The sequence below is a fragment of the Megalops cyprinoides genome, chromosome 2, assembly GCF_013368585.1.
Source record: "Megalops cyprinoides isolate fMegCyp1 chromosome 2, fMegCyp1.pri, whole genome shotgun sequence".
NCBI lineage: Eukaryota > Metazoa > Chordata > Actinopteri > Elopiformes > Megalopidae > Megalops > Megalops cyprinoides.
Genome location: NC_050584.1, coordinates 9,420,545 through 9,437,345, shown reverse-complemented (window position 1 = coordinate 9,437,345; position 16,801 = coordinate 9,420,545). Strand labels below are relative to the sequence as shown.

At 40.8% G+C, this 16,801-nt stretch overlaps 1 protein-coding gene across 1 annotated transcript; it reads left to right on the top strand.

Annotated features, from left to right (window-relative positions):
* Positions 1 to 749: 749 nt before the first annotated feature.
* Positions 750 to 16,269, top strand: wdr48a (WD repeat domain 48a). Its single transcript, XM_036521019.1, has 19 exons — positions 750 to 821; positions 4,504 to 4,644; positions 4,955 to 5,033; positions 5,185 to 5,267; positions 5,428 to 5,557; positions 6,186 to 6,274; positions 7,253 to 7,354; positions 8,377 to 8,601; positions 9,545 to 9,619; positions 10,149 to 10,251; positions 11,728 to 11,825; positions 11,924 to 12,031; positions 12,801 to 12,897; positions 13,304 to 13,399; positions 13,594 to 13,699; positions 13,839 to 13,926; positions 14,136 to 14,212; positions 14,524 to 14,716; positions 14,831 to 16,269. The coding sequence occupies exons 1-19, from the start codon at positions 774 to 776 to the stop codon at positions 14,924 to 14,926; spliced, it is 2,034 nt and encodes a 677-aa protein (XP_036376912.1). The 5' UTR covers positions 750 to 773; the 3' UTR covers positions 14,927 to 16,269.
* The last annotated feature ends 532 nt before the right edge of the window (positions 16,270 to 16,801 follow it).

The following is a 16,801-nucleotide window of genomic DNA, read 5'->3' as shown; positions in this document are numbered from 1 at the left end:
CAAAGATGCATACATCTCAGTCATTTCAGACACTCAAAACTGGCTCCCAGGTTTAAGAAAAAACAAGTTAAATGCTAGTAAATGCCAATACCAAGGAATATCGAGATAGAAGTCAAAAAGCTGCAACTCATTTAGTAGTTAGTAAGCTAGAAATTATTGTTACAGTATGAGAACATAGCAAAGTTAGCTAAAACATTACTGCTTGTGCAAGCTTACTTTTACGGGACATTTGGGTTTACATTTGTCGGCTGTGGGTTTATCCTTATTTAAATATTGCCACTATCTACCCATTGCTGTTTACATTTGTGATTACCTAAATCAGGATACAGCATAGCCTCGAAAGTGTTCAAATCCCACCCAAGCCCCTGGTTAACGCTTGATAAAGATCAATTTAAAACCCCGAAAACACCCCCCCCCCCCCCCCCCCCTTCCGCTAACACGGTTACAAACAACTCGTACAGAGATGCATTTCTCAATTGAATAGCTGACTAGATAACTGCGCCTATGTAGACTGGAATCATTGCCATTCCTCACTTTCCGTCACTTCTGTAACTATCATTATATGGCTCGCTAAATTGCTCTGCGATGTAATGTTAGCAGACATTTTTTTTTTATAAATGAACTATGGCATTCTGTAAAACAATTTCCAGCAGAAATACAGCTTGTCACAAAAACTTCTTCCCGCAAGTAATGATAAGCGAGTGCTACAGTCTTTCCGGAACTCATGCTTTGAGTTCCTTGGTGGAAGTGACGTCAAGCTGTCAACATGTAAGATGGCGGCTCATCATAGACAGAATGCTGCTGGGCGGAGAAAAGTACAGGTAAATTCTTATTCTTTGCAAATAATGTGCCATGAGCATTCGGACTTTCACGCCTCTTGTTTTATGCAGTGCCTCGGTCAATATGTGTAGTTCCTGCTTTAGAAGCTGAAAGGGGTCATTGGATACCCTAGCAATGTCTTAGCTGGCGCGAAGAGGGCAAGTGCTGGTCACTCCTCCCTCCTAGCTAGCTGGCTAGCTTAGCTAGCCAAGAGCAGGATCTGTAATTTATCAAGTGAGATAACAAAATAACTTGCTAACATACATAGCTCAGCTGGGTATTTACCAACATATAGTTCTGTTGTTTTTGATATCACTGAACAGACCAGTGAAATAACGCCGTTTAATCCATTGAATAAAACGTGCACTGTACGGTGATATCACGGATCGTGAGGGAATCGATTTGCATGGCCATACCGTGGGATCTTGGTTGCATGTACAGCCGGTCTCGCATTCAGTCAGTTTCACTACAACGTGTGTGCGTTTCTACTGTTGCATTCCGATGTAGACTAACTGGTTATCTAGCTATATTATGTTGGAACCCGAAGAGGGTTGAAAAGGTTGTTCGCTAGCCGCGTTCTGTTGTAATCCAGAAACACTTGCTAGGCTAGCTAGACATTGGCTTTCTTAGTTAGCTAACAAGCTAATGTGCTAGGTTTTTAGGCATTTATCTGATCAGTAAGATGGTTATCATAGATACTAGAACCGTTACAATTTCAATGCCATGTTAATTAGGCAATAATTCAGAAACCTAAACCGTGCCACTGACGTTTTATACCTGGCTCAGCACTTTAGCTAGGTAGCTCACGTTAAGCAATGCCGGGAATTGCTAGATACCGCTGAATGCCTCCCCGGTGCGTATGAAATTGCAGTGCAATTTTGTTATTCATTTAAAAACATTTGTCCTTTATTTCCTCCGGGAGTCCCATTCTGAAACGGAATCTGCTTCTCAAAGTTTACACACGACGTTGCAGACAATACCACGCGTACAATTTTCATGGCAAAAACATATGTTCAAAATGAATACACAGTGTGGTTTGGCAATATCCGGAGATGGAACTTTTGTGGCTATTTTTCATGTAGATCTGGATAGTTAAGTGGCTAGTTGGCTTGTTGAAGCCAGTATCGATATCAGCCTATTATCCCTACTAGGTACTGCAAGCTGTCATGCGTGCAAGATGTGTTACACGGCGTATTTTTCGAGTGTTTGTTATGTGCCGCCGGTCCTCCCTCTTCGAAGGCATTGTTGCTCTTTGCTCTTTGAGGGGCTCCGTATGGAGCTCCCTAATTGACTGTTCATGGTGTACACAACATGATCATCATCCATCGTTGCACAGTGTGTGAAGATGTTCTCACATTGGTAGATGTTGTTGACATTATGTGTAGGTAACTTCTTTCTTGCTTGTCCAGCTAGTAAAAATACTGGGAAGCTACAGTAAAATTGGTGGCAACATAATGCTGGGCTAATGCCATTATTTGTTTTGACTTCCATTCTCATGGAAGCAATGCCAGGTGGTATAAACTGCCAGAATTTTGAAGCAAGCTGTTGCAGCTCTCTTAGTCACAAATGTCACTGTGCCCTTCGCAATGGTCTGTTGCAAAAACTCTTTCAAAACAAGATTAAAAAATGTTAATGTTGACATCACTGACTATACTAAACAACTTTATTATGACTCATTTTTAATGTCCAGTCACATTGGTTTTCTTGATAGATGGCACAATGATGACATTTGTCCACTTGTGACAACAGGTTTCATAAAGGCATGAGGCATTGCCTGAACATTAGGTCTTTCAAACATTCAATTACCCAAAAATAAAAATGAAACTACGTTCTGTCAGAAAAGTCTGCGTTCTGTTTTTGTCATTCAAGATGTAAACAATCAAAAAACAGTCACCAATCTTAACCTAATTCACGTAATCCACACCATCTTGTCTTTACCATTGCAGTCATAGGTTACTTTATCTGCAGGATCAGGGGGTGATGCTTAGAACATTTAGTACACAGTTAAATGTACTAATTTTATGACTCATCTCCATTTTTCTGTTTTGCAACACTGCAGTGCAATGCTGATTCATGATGCAGTTGTACTTTCCAAACTGGTCACTGCTTTTGTTAGCTTCTAAATTATCTCCTCTGTGCAAGTGATTGACTTTGCCCAAAAAAGGGTAGTTTTAAGAATGGGTGGAAATTCTAGATCTAGTTCATGGTGCACTGTTCTCATAGATGCAATGGAAAAGAGAAAGCATTCTGATACTGAGGTTCAAGTATCACAGAATTAGCTAAAAAGAAAAATGTTTGGATCTCTCCTTGGTATGTCAATGGAAAAAAATATGCTACTTAGCAGAAAATTTGCATTGCTGTGAGTGATGCATCTGTATGTGACATTAAAACTGAGCTTGGATGGATTCACAGCCAAGAATTTAACTATGAAGGCTCTTGTAAATTCTTTCACAGACTTGAATGTGTATGTGTACACAATTTCACTTGTAATTTGTGTCATGTATTTCACATCATTTGCAGTAACTTTGGTCCCACCAAAGTTCTATATTGATAGAAAACAGATCATTTTTTTAAGCTAGAATGCATGCTATTTATTTAATTTGTCAAAATTGACACATTTCATTTTGCTGCAGCAGACTGACAGGTACAGTGCATGTTGTAATTCAGAAATGTTTTTGCCATGTTCCTGCGTACCTAAATTATTGCCAAGTTGATATGTTACTTCATTTCATTTACATTTTGTTTCATGCTGTGTTTTAAATATTCTCTGCAGATGCAGTCCGCTGACTTTCCCACATGTAATTTTCCTAAATGATTAAAAGTCACACTCCTCTGCTGAGGGAAGGTTACTCGGAGAGAAATGTTCAGAAGGGTGATCTGAAAATTGAATGGAAAGGGGAAGTTGTATCACATACCTCATTTATTGATAAACTACGTAGAATGTCTAAAAATGATCCTACACATACACACACACACACATTTTATGTATATCATATATAAAATCGCACACACACACACACACACACACACACACACACACACACACACACACACACACACACACACACACACACACGAGCGCACTGTTGATAAATGAGGCTTCTTGTCACACAAAACTGAGGAGTTCAGAGATGCCTTTCTACCAGCAGTGATCTAAACCTAGAGCAACAGGTTATTCAGGTTTCCATCAAAGCAATGCTGTATTTAATTTATTGAGACTTTGAGATGGAGATTCCCATTTTCTTAGAGGGATACAGACTGTTGGCACACATTTCCTGTGATGTTTCCACAGGGAAATGTTTGTTTGTTCCCACGGGTGGATGTTTGATTTGGATATACTTATGTTTTTTTGTGCTGGAATTTGCTCTGGATAAGAGTATCTGCCAAATGCATGTAATGTAATGTTTTGTTATGTAGTCAAACACGGAAGAAGACATATTATTATACGTTTGTGCATGTCAAGCATGACTGCCTTGTTCAGAGCTGAACAATTATGTGTGTGACTGATGTGCTGCAAAGGTGAGTTATTTCTCTCTAAATAAATACTGCTGCTCCATACTCTGCTCAAAGGTTATTGTTCAAAAGCTCCATTATACTGGCAAGGCCACTCTCAGCAGACAAAGAAAATCTGTGTTTAGGTAGTGCTTCTCAGTGCATACAAGTGTTATAATTCTTTGCCTCTAGGTGTCATATGTCATAAGAGATGAGGTTGAGAAGTACAATCGCAATGGGGTGAATGCACTACAGTTGGACCCAGCCTTGAACCGGCTCTTCACTGCTGGAAGGGACTCCATCATCAGGATATGGAGTGTCAACCAACACAAGGTAATATGTGATTTATTTTAAACTTCCTCAGTGTGACGCAATGTTATTGTTACATCCATGAATCTCGGATAACACTGGTGACTCAAAGCTGATAAATTGTTAGAGATGTGGATATTACAGTGGTGTATAACGCTTAATACTTTGTTGTACATGTATGAGTTAATCACAAAATTAGGAAGAAATATTAAACAGCTGGTCACGTAATTTTTTGTGGTGTAGCGATTAATTTTGAGGCAAAACAGAAAGGCCCTCTTAAGTAACTAAGTTAGTTACTGAATATGCCTGGCAACATGGTCTTTATCTATTGCAGCAAGACCCATACATAGCATCGATGGAGCATCACACAGACTGGGTCAACGATATTGTCCTCTGTTGCAACGGAAAGACCTGTGAGTGCATGAGGAAAGAGTGCGTTATAACAGCTCTGAAACCTAGACAGGTGGCCAATTCATTTTCTGGGGTAAATGAATAGTTCATGACAGATTTGCTCCTGTGCAGAATATGCATCCATGGTCATGGTGTTTTTTTCCTGTATTATAGTGATATCTGCTTCATCTGACACCACTGTGAAAGTCTGGAATGCACATAAGGGATTTTGCATGTCGACGTTGCGAACACACAAGGTAACTGTATAGGTTAACCAAATAACCATGCTTCCCCGCGTATATTGTATACCTTTGATGAAGGTTAACACACAGACACACACAATTAGAATTATTAAGAGCACTTACCACATTGGCACATTGTGAATGATGGCATTAATTGATGTATTTTGCTGCACAGGACTATGTCAAAGCCTTAGCATATGCAAAAGACAAGGAGCTGGTAGCATCGGCGGGTCTTGACCGACAGATCTTCCTGTGGGATGTAAATACACTTACGGCACTGACAGCCTCAAACAATACTGTCACCAGTGAGTAAAGTCCTGTCCTTCCTGCACTTTAGAACTATCGCCGAGTGTGATAGTCACTATATATATATATATGTGTATATATATACTGTATATATATATATATATAAAGCTGTCAAGAATATGTGTTTAGATTAAGCCTGGCAGCATGTCTTAGTAGGAAAAATGCAAGATTCTGGGGGTTCATAATGAACAACCCCTTTTATAATTTGGTTTGGTCCTACTTCATCTTCAGTATGTTAAAATCAGGCATTCATTAAGTGAAATTTCTAGAAATGAATACAATTTCTGTAGAAGGTCTGAACAAATATAAAAGATGGGTAGTATCATTCTGAATGCATTTATGTTCGTACTTTGTTCACGATGTTGCACTAAATGATCAAAAGCTAGGGTTATGCTGACATTTTATTCTTTTGTGCATTTTGTGGCCCACAGAAACAAATACCTATTGATATGTTAATTCCGAATGTATCAAGGACATCAAAGCCCTGAGCTCTTCCTACAGATAGATGGGGAATGAATGTAGTGCATTGTGAAGGACTCCGATGCAGAACAATATTGGGCCTTTAGTCCTGTTCTGAGAGCGCAGTTCTGTAACTGATCGTTGCATTGTTGTACGCTGTACGCACAGCCTCCTCGCTGAGTGGGAACAAGGATTCCATCTACAGCCTGTCCATGAATCAAATGGGAACCGTCATTGTGTCTGGGTCCACTGAAAAGGTTGGTTTCCACTTTAAAATCTGTGAACTGGCTGCTGAGGATGTTTTGACTTCCATTAGCCTAAAGCTCTATGGAGGCTGAAATATTGAAGAGCTAAAATATATGTTCCATAATTCCGAAGACACGTACAGTTTAGTTTTTTTTTATTGTACAGTGTAGACCCTTTTAAACGTTGCGAGAAGCTTTGCAACATGATGCTCTCGCAACTGAATTCCTCCCATGTGTTAGCTGTGCCCCCATTGGTGTGGTATAACTAAACACAAACTATTTCCATTCCACTGTTATTTTAAAGGGGGTTGGGTTAATATTTTATTCTAGCTGATGTGGTGTATGGCAGTAATAAATATCGCTTAGCATGTGACGTCATACAGCACCTTAAATAGCGATCATGATGAAGTAATATTGCATTGGACAATCTTGTGTATTGGAGATGGAAGTGGCAATTCCTTTTTCTGGAGTAACAGAAAAATGAGTTTGACAGTGGTATTCCTGTGTCTGACTGAGTTGTCCGTAGTCTTTGCATTATCTGATGCAATTTTGTAATATTCAGTTGTGCCTTAAGTTATCGTCAGAGGTATGTTGTGTCAGGTTGCCTTGCTATCCTTTTTGATCGTTTCAGGGATTTTTTTTTTTTTTTTTTGCTCCTCCATCCTCAGTTTCCTCTTCCTGTTTCATCCTGAACCTACCACCTCTACTCAGTGAGGATGGGGCAGGGAAATTCAGGAAAAAGGCATTAATGACCTGCATCCTTATGTAGGAAGGCTGTTTGAAGTCCACAGACACAATAAGATGCAGTTTATTCCAGTTTAAAATCTGTATACAATTTCATCTATACAATTTAAGGCCATTAGGAGTCTTGAGTGGATACAAAGTCATTGGTTACTCTCTTGTGGCAAACCAAGGGCTTAACTGAAGTCTCAGATTTTCTCAGATTTTGTCTTTCCCTACATTTCTCAGTCGGTGTCTGTTCTGTGATAGGTGCTGAGAGTCTGGGACCCGCGAACCTGTGCAAAGCTAATGAAGTTGAAAGGACACACAGACAATGTGAAATCATTATTGTTGAATAGGGATGGTACACAGGTAAGGCTGACTGGGAAAGGACACTTGCACTGTGTAGTTTCAAGAGACATCTGAGAATCCCCATCATGTTGCATTCATCATGTTATCTGACTTCAGATGTATTTCCGATGGCATATTGAGCCATATTAAGGCATATTAAGTCATTATTTTTGTGCTGAGATGAGAAAAATAACTCATGAAAAATATAGACATAGTTTCACTAAGCTACCGTGCACTAATAGCTAAGCTGTCAGCTGCTGTTTATTTGAAGTGGACAATTAAATGTTGCAATGAGTGTTTGTTGAAAGGATTCCTTGTTGTCGATACTTGTTGTGGTATTCCAGGACAAATCAGTCCATGTTCTTTGATACTGAAGGCAGACATGACTTGTGTATTGACTTTAGTGATTAACCAAACTAAACTGGAAGGTCCAGTTTCCAAGGCAGTTAGGAGGCATATGTTGATGGTTGTGCACACCTACTTGTCTAAGAGTTAGTAGGACTCTGTTCATATGTGTATATTCATATGTTTTGGATTATTATTGCATGTATGCAGGAATCAGCAATTTTGTCAACTCAAACAAAGCAAGGCCATAATGATTTCAGTTTTATAGGCTGTCATCTTTTAGGGAGTTGCTGACACAGACGACAAAATATATTCACTATTTACATTTTTTTACATTACCAGTATGTCTGTATGAGAATTAAGGAAAGGTCAGGGATCAAACCAGTTATAACTGTTTACCTTAAGGTGATAGCATATCAAAACCAAACTACACTTTTTCTTTTTCCCATGAGTACCTTGCAAAGGTGGTAGACCGCCTGCCGGAAGGCCGTAGTTGTTTAGCTAATCATCGGAGCCGTGACGGAAATACAACACGGATCTGTCAGATTTTTTTTAAATCTGGATTTCTGACGTCACTTCTTGGACTGTCAAAATTCTGAATTATGTCGGGAGATCTCCGTCGTGTAAAAATCTGCTTTGATTTCAGTGCTTGTTATTGCTTGCTGAGGCCGCAGTCGGTGCTGTTCCCTGTGCCGCAGTGTCTGTCCGGCAGCTCAGATGGCACAATCCGGCTGTGGTCCCTGGGCCAGCAGAGGTGCATCGCCACCTACAGGGTCCACGACGAGGGCGTGTGGGCCCTGCAGGTCAACGAGGCCTTCACGCACGTCTACTCCGGGGGGCGGGACAGAAAGATCTACTGCACAGACCTGCGCAACCCCGACATCCGCGTGCTCATCTGCGAGGAGAAAGCCCCCGTTCTCAAGGTGAGCGCCGGCAGCCTGTAAGCCGGGACTGCACTGCCCATTTGCTAGTTTCTGGGTCAAGTCATGGGCGGGAGGTGATTATTCATTCATTTATTTGTATGCACCAAAAGTTGTAGCTTGCAGGCCCGTGTCTGACCACCCCCACATCCACACAGATTTGACAGGTCATTGAGAACTGACTTCAAAAAAACTTTATAAGATGCCAGTGGGTTTAACCCTTTAATGCATATTTTTAAACAAATCATTTGAAGAATGTCTTCTTTAGCAAGCTGTGTCCATCTTATTCTCAAACAACTACTTCTCTGAACTACTTCTGGCTATCTGTTTTCCTATCAGAGACTTGCTCTTATTTATCGCTCTCTTGCTAACTTAGTTAAAAACACTCTTGTCAGCAAAGAGAATGATTGGTCATTACTGATAAGAAATGTTAAACTTGCTAGCAGTAAACCTTGACAACAAACTGTAGTCAGCTGATTGGCTCCAACAAATGTTCTAATAACTAGCTACCTAGCCATCAGATTATTCTAAGTACAGAAGCGGGCACATGCACATACACACACATTTTATTAAGAGAAGTGCTGAATGAGTTGGCTAGATACTATCAACGCTGCAACACAGTTATATTTGTCACCACAAGGAATATGCTTATTTTATCGTTTGTTTGCTGTTGTCTCTGCGATAAACGCTGTTCTGGCAACTTTCACGCAACACGTGGTCGCGAAAATTCCAGACAGTAGCCATAGACAATTCAGCAGGGGTCACACTGGTGTCTCTGTACGCGCCAGACGATTAAGGAACGGGTGCGGGCACATGCCTAAATTTTATTCAGTGCTTTCAAGCGTCTGCGTCGTAGGCATGCCCGCACATCATTTCTGCTCATCGCACGCAGCGCGCGTGTAATCATGTCACCGTCTCGTCCCTCCGTGTCTCCCCCCCGACTCAGATGGAACTGGACAGGTCGGCCGACCCCCCTCCGGCCATCTGGGTCTCCACCACCAAGTCCTCCGTGAACAAATGGGTAAGCACAGCCGCCGCCCGCACCCGTCAGCGCGGTGATGTGAGCGGAGCCGCCACCTGCCGGGACCGCTTAGAGCGCTGACGAGTGAGAGAGCGCTGCCGCAGGAGGGGCTGCGATGGGCCTGTCTCTTCTCAGGTGGCTCCTGGGACTCAGCCGGCCTCAGATGAGTTTTGAGTGATCTGGAGCATGACTCATCCCTAACAGCCCCGCCAAGGGTTGTATTATTATCGTCATTATGACGATGATTGGTGTTCATTATTGCTATGTATAATTAGTCGTTATTTTTACGAGGTGGACGTTTCCCGTCCCGCTTCTCTCTACTGATACCAAAGGAGAACTATCTTTGCGGTGTACTTATTTCCAAGAACATACAAAAATAATGGAACTGATTACATCATCTGTTTGACTTGTGTGATCAGATGTGGACTTTCCTGTGAAATATTATTCCTGCTGTTGCTGCTGTGCGATTTTGGGATGTCGCTTGTAACTCTGGCTTCACGTGTAGTCCTCCCATTGTGCTTTTTCACAGTCTCTAAAGGGCATCCACAATTTCCGAACATCTGGCGATTACGACAACGACTGCAGCACTCCCCTGACACCTCTGTGCACGCAACCTGAACAAGTCATCAAAGGTAAACGGCCTGTAATTGGCTTTGATCGGAGGGAAGCGTTGCGTCTGTAGCTTTTTTTTTCCCCTCTTACCGGGGAACGCTCCAATTGAACGTCAGATCCCATTAGCCGGCCGCTCCGTGAGGGACGAGCATGCTGAAGGTTTTTCGGATGCTCATTAACGATGCATGACCCCACTCTTTAGCGTGGCCTCTGCTTTAGGAAGGGGTGGAGGGACAAGAGGCAGCCGTGGGACATTACTGCATAAACAGGCTGCTGTAAAATATGGGGGGCTGCTGCCTCTCATTATGAATGGGTTGCCTTCTCATTGCTGTGATGAGGCAGCAGTAATTTCACTGCATCGTGTAGGTGTGTTGTGCCTCAGCAGGGTGCCTGTGTGCTAAGAAAGCTTAACCTGTGCTTTTCTCCCTCTCGCAAAATGCATAAAATCCTCTTCATAGAGGACTCCGAAAGTGTTAAAAAGATTGAGGATCTCTGTGTTCCTCCACCAGGGGAATATCAACTACGAAAACCCCAGAACCAAATATGTGCTCAGTTTTTTAATGAAATTTAGCGAGAAATAGTTGCTACTAAAATAGCACATTTCAGCCAGCCCGAGAGAAACTGCAGCGTGTGTGAGGATCAAAAAGGATATGAATAGACAAAACCTTTCTGATAGACTTGCAAAGTTCACCCAACCCCTCTGCTAACTCCGGTTGAGAAAAGTCATTAATTCCCTTGGGACATTGCAGTACAGCTGGCCAAGCTGTCTAGCTCTCACACTAATTTCGATGCAAAGGCATATGTGTTCAGTACATGAACATTTGCTTCTATTTTGGTTTTTTTTTTTTTTTGGAAGAATAACGCACAGTAGTTGTTCCATAGCGATAAACACGTTTTGTGTTGAGAAATCTTGTCATGAAATGAATTCACACATTATATACAGTATGTACATTCCTTTGTGGATAGACATGGCTTTTGAATTGTAAAGAGTGGGTCACTTAGATTCTTTATGGTCATTGACTTGACATTTTACATTTAACATTAATTTAACATTAAACTGATGTAAGCAATATAAGCTGTTACTTTATTTCAGTGTTGTTTTCTGTACCATATCCCTTTAAATCAAGGAGTGCTGAGCATGAAATGTGTTCTTATTTAGTAAGCATGGGGTGTTAGTCATAAATAGAAATAATCAGATTAACATTGATGAAAATGTTTCCACTTTGAATATTCATGTCAAATCTACCACAGAATGTAGTCCCCTTGATTCTCTTTTATTTGTTTGTAAATTGATGAAGCTAAGACAAATGACTAAATTAGCAGTTCATCCATATTGCAAATGGCTAGAGAGTGAAGATTAAAGCTTTTCTTTAATCATCCTAATTCTATTTAGTGTCACATGAAAGCCCAGGGAAACATTTGAAGAGGTTCGTGTATGGTCAGCCACATCCCCCTCTCTGCACCTGCTGACTGTTTTGCATATATTTCTCCTGTAGGGGGAGCCAGCATAATCCAGTGCCACATACTGAACGACAAAAGGCACATACTTACCAAAGACACGAACAACAATGTGGCATACTGGGATGTTCTAAAGGTGCGTGCTCTTGTCCTTTGTCCTCTGCCTTTTTTTTTTTTTTGGATTTGCTCTTTGGTTAACATGCTTTCTGACTTAACACATTTGACTTTCTCCAGGCATGTAAAGTTGAAGATCTGGGAAAGGTGGAGTTTGATGAAGAAATTAAAAAGCGGTTCAAGATGGTGTACGTGCCAAACTGGTTCTCGGTAGATCTGAAAACAGGGGTATGTTCTGTAACTGATGCAAAGCTCCCACTGAAAATGCATATGGGTGTGATTACACGGTTTGTGTTGGTCTTGGTTGTCTTAATGAATCTGAAGGCAGACCGTGAATTCTGATTCCATATGAAATGCGGTGACCCACATCACACTGTATGAAAATTAGTCTATTCATAAGGTCCATAAGCTCTGTGAAATTGAACTTGGAGTCCCTGTGACATTTTTTTCAAATCCCCATGTAAAGTGAGTGGGCCTTTCATTAACAATTACACCGTATGTAACATGCTTTGTTGCACCCAGGTCAAGGTTCTCTGTTTGATTGAGTTTTAAGTATTTGTAGCTTGTTTTATAAATCCAGCATGTACATGTGAAATTGAATGTTCCATGTCATAAAAATGTCAATATGGACAAGCTGTTCATATCAGTACCAAGCGATTTCTTTGATGCAGACTGTACCCAGGGTAACATAATCTCAGGTGCAATCTTCAAAGATCTTGCCTGTCTGCATTAATTTTTTTGCCCTATTAGAGGTATATCATCCCCCATCAGCAATATGTGTTTGGATGTGTTATTATGTCATGGGCTTTTTCTGTTATCTGTAATTGTTGTCATATCAGGTGAGGTGGGGAAGATTTTTTAAGAAGGCTTAGAAAGTGTTATGAAAGTAGGATGAAATTTTAGATTTGGTGGAATAATTGCAAAATTATCATATGCCCTGAAACTAAGGCTCTGAAACGTTTTTGTGTGTTTCTGTTTGTTTTGCTGTGGTTTTTAGATGCTGACAATCACTTTAGATGAGAGTGACTGTTTTGCTGCCTGGGTCTCAGCCAAGGATGCTGGTTTCACCAGTCCAGATGGGTCTGACCCAAAGTGTAAGATCCATCTGAATTTCTGCTTACTGTATTAACAGAATGCATCTGATGGAAGAATAGCAGCGACATTTTCTAGGTCAACTTTGAATGGTTTATCAAATCAGTCTTTGAAAGTTCATTCAGTGTGAATGTTATTTGAATAATATACGGTATGTCTTTGCAGCAAACCAAGAAGACTTGTATATTAAAACTGTAATTGGAAATAAATGTGTTTTCATGTTGGGAAAAGAGCAACTATGCCTAACCATTAATAATTAGGTGTTGGGCAAAAAACGCACTTTATGTAATACCTGCATGCAATGTTGATTTCATTTCACATGAAACTAGGAGTTACTGCAGTGTGGGGGTACAGTGTTACCAAAGTTGGAGTTGCTTTGTTTCCATTTATTTACTTCTCCCTTGGCAGTGAATCTGGGTGGGCTGCTGCTCCAGGCTCTGCTGGAGTACTGGCCCAGAACACACATTAACCCAATGGATGAAGAGGAGAATGAGATTAACCATGGTAGGCAATTATGCCTGAGTAGCCCATATCCAAACTCAGTGGAGAACAAGCTTGTATTTGCCATTATCCCTTGTAATGATCCCTTTGCAATCATGGTTGGGTTAGCTATAAAGCTTGGGCATTGTGTTTAAGTAAATGTGCATATACTGCCCAGACGTTATGGTGTTCATTGTCAGTGTTGCCTATCATCTCAGTCAATGGGGAGCAGGAGAACAGGATACAGAAAGGAAACGGCTATTTCCAGGTGCCACCACACACTCCGGTCATCTTCGGAGAGGCAGGAGGGAGGACTCTTTTTAGGTACTTAACTTCCGCTTGCCTCCTCTACTCACAGAAACATAGACGGCAGTTTCTTCTTAAAGTGTGAAATGTAATGCTGGTCTTCGATTTTCCTGTTGCAGCCTGCTACCTGTCTCACGCTCTGTCGCTTCTTCCGCAGGTTGCTGTGTCGGGACTCGGGCGGTGAGACAGAGTCCATGTTGCTAAATGAGACTGTTCCGCAATGGGTGATCGACATCACTGTGGATGTAAGCTGCCTAGCTTCCTGGTGCTAAATATCTGGGCTTAGGTTAGGCTTATGTATACTGTTACAAGCAGTTTTAATTAAATGGCCTTTTTGATTGTTTGGTTGCTTAGTTGTGTGAGTAAATTTCATTTAAGAAAGAGAATACCATTTTCAGTCATCATTGATTTTACATTATGATCATTGCCTGTTTTTCTCCTTTCTTTCTTTCAGAAAAACATGCCTAAATTCAACAAAATCCCATTCTACCTCCAGCCTCACTCTTCTTCAGGGGCAAAAACATTAAAGAAGTAGGTTTTCCTGTTTTTCCAAATGTTTAATCTCGGGTAATGTTGGCTGTTTTCGTCAGGCAACACTGAAGTGATGAAGCCTATTAATAACAGGAAACTTAGATTTACTTAGAACAGTACACACAGGTTTATTTCATTGATATAAAAAAATTGTAATAAGTAAAATTTATCAGGTGTCTGTGGTTCTCTCTAGTCTAGTTTTTATACAGCAATCCTCTTGTCATGTTCTGCTGTGGTTCACAATTTAAAACCAGCTAAATGGATTCCAAGAAACTCTGTTATGATTTTCTATTTACCGTTATTTTTTATAGGGATCGCCTCTCAGCCAGTGACATGCTGCAAGTGCGGAAGGTGATGGAGCACGTCTACGAGAAGATCATCAACCTGGACAACGAGTCGCAGACCACCAGCTCCTCCAACAACGAAAAGCCAGGCGAGCAGGAGAAGGAGGAAGACATGGCCGTGCTGGCTGAAGAGAAGATCGAGCTTCTGTGCCAGGACCAGGTGGGTCTCGACTCCAAGGCATACACCTCGCCCAAACTCCCACCCACTGTTTCATTGTTTCGTTCATTCTTTCACTGTGGCAAGATCCCAGTTACAGGAATGTCTTCCTCGTAGGTTTTGGATCCCAACATGGACCTGAGAACAGTTAAGCATTTTATCTGGAAGAGCGGCGGAGACCTCACCCTCCACTACCGACAGAAGTCGACGTGAGCCAAAGGCTCGGGAGTCTCGCTGTCTGCCAGTTGCCTTCCCCCCCCTCCCCCCCCCGCCGCCAGCCTGGACTTCACACTCATCGTACCGGTTCCATGAGTAGTACTCTAGAAGCCCCACTCGACCCTGTGTTAGATGTTCCTCTCATCGACCAGGCCCACGACACGTTATTACTCTCCAGAGGAGTCGGTACATTCTGTAACGTTCGAGCTTTATAGAAAAATCACTGTTCTCCAAAACAGCCACGTGGTAGAATGAGAAGAGAGCACGTTCGGATACGGGGGGCGCATTGTGCCGTGTACAGTGAATGGATTTAAACTGATGTAATATCCAGGGCATTTTAATTTTTACAGATCTGTTTTTCCTTTGCTTACTCTTCTTTTTTTTGTAATTAAGATTTTATTATTACTCTCGTTCTGAGGGGTCATGCCCATCTCGAAAGAAGTTGTACACATTGTTGTTCATTTTGTGACGTGAAGGGTAAACTGCACGCTTTCCTGTTTTTTTGTTTTCCATTTACATTCCAGAAACGTTCCGGTTTCCAACACACAACACTGTTTTGTCTTTCCATTTTTGTGAGGCTTACAATGACGATTAAGTGGACATTCAGGCAACAATACAAAACAATCAAGTGTTTGGTCAAATGTAAAGGAGTGATGGGTAATCACCTGGCTCGTGTCGCTTTATTGGCAATCGGGTTCATTACTTAATGATTCAGGTGAAGGCTGGGTGGGGTTTGGTCTTTTTAGCTTGGAGAGAGGTATCGTTTTTTGTAAATAACCTGTATGTATTTTTAGGCAACTTGAAGCAAGTTGCTTTATTTTGAAAGTTTTTTTTTTCACAGCATATTTTCATTGTTCATTGAAAGAATGCTTTTTTAAGAGAGTGAAGAGATAGCGTAGGTTGAAGAATCTTTTTTCCAGTCTTGAAAAGAATCAACTGAAGTTCATAAGAGGGGCCATTGTACCTAGAAGTGACACTACACCAATTTTTTGGTATTACCCATGACTGCCTGCTGAAAAGCTGTCACTACTCATAGAAATCATTTTTGTCTGCCATGAATGCTTTGTGAAGGAATGTAGGGTATTGGCTGAACAGGAGCAAAGTCAGTTTTCTTTATGCAACACCAACTGCTCTGCAAACTGAAATGTATAAAATGACAATGGGAATTGCACAGTGTTATAGCAAATGTATTATATTTCAGCCTAAAAGAATTTTCATTTGGGTTTAGTCCAAAATTAAAATTTTAAAGGAAACTTTAAGTCTAGTTGTTGTACAAGCTGTATATGAAGCAAAGATCTATAGGGAATATGTAAAGCTGCCATATCCACAACCCCTGTATTATTTATGCTCCCTGTGTTGATTAACTATATGTAGTATATTTTGGTTTAATAACTGCTAAATAAATTGACAAGTATAAAAATGTGTGAATACACTGTTTTTGTAGTTATGAATGGTGCTAATTGTTGTGAGGTGGCAATTATGAAATTGAAATTATGCTCACTTCATTTTCAGGATGTTATAATTGCAGAGAAATTCTGAATACCAATTGACAAAAGGCTTTCAGCATTTGAGTCATTCAGTTCAAGAGTTGTTCTGATTGTTCATTAAGGACCTCATATCCTGATATGCCATGAGAACCAGAAAGTACTCTTTAGAAAGCATTTTTTGCTAAAAGATCATTGTTAATAAAGCATACTGATTCAACTAAGCATGTAATTTGTCCAGTCCACATTGGAAAAACATGAAATACTGGAAAGACAAATAGTGTGTAAATCAGAAAATATTTATGAGCAATGTGGTTAATTCTTGAAGCCCGCTATGAATGATTGATGTAGTTTGCTAAGATCAATGTCTGCGAAACTCCCTTTGTAA

Bases quoted from the DNA above. Each gene is read 5' to 3' on its own strand.
- wdr48a (XM_036521019.1), top strand. From the start codon at position 774: ATGGCGGCTCATCATAGACAGAATGCTGCTGGGCGGAGAAAAGTACAG. The intron at 5,034-5,184 runs GTGAGTGCATGA...CCTGTATTATAG, and splicing joins CTGTTGCAACGGAAAGACCT to TGATATCTGCTTCATCTGAC. The intron at 12,032-12,800 runs GTATGTTCTGTA...TGTGGTTTTTAG, and splicing joins CGGTAGATCTGAAAACAGGG to ATGCTGACAATCACTTTAGA.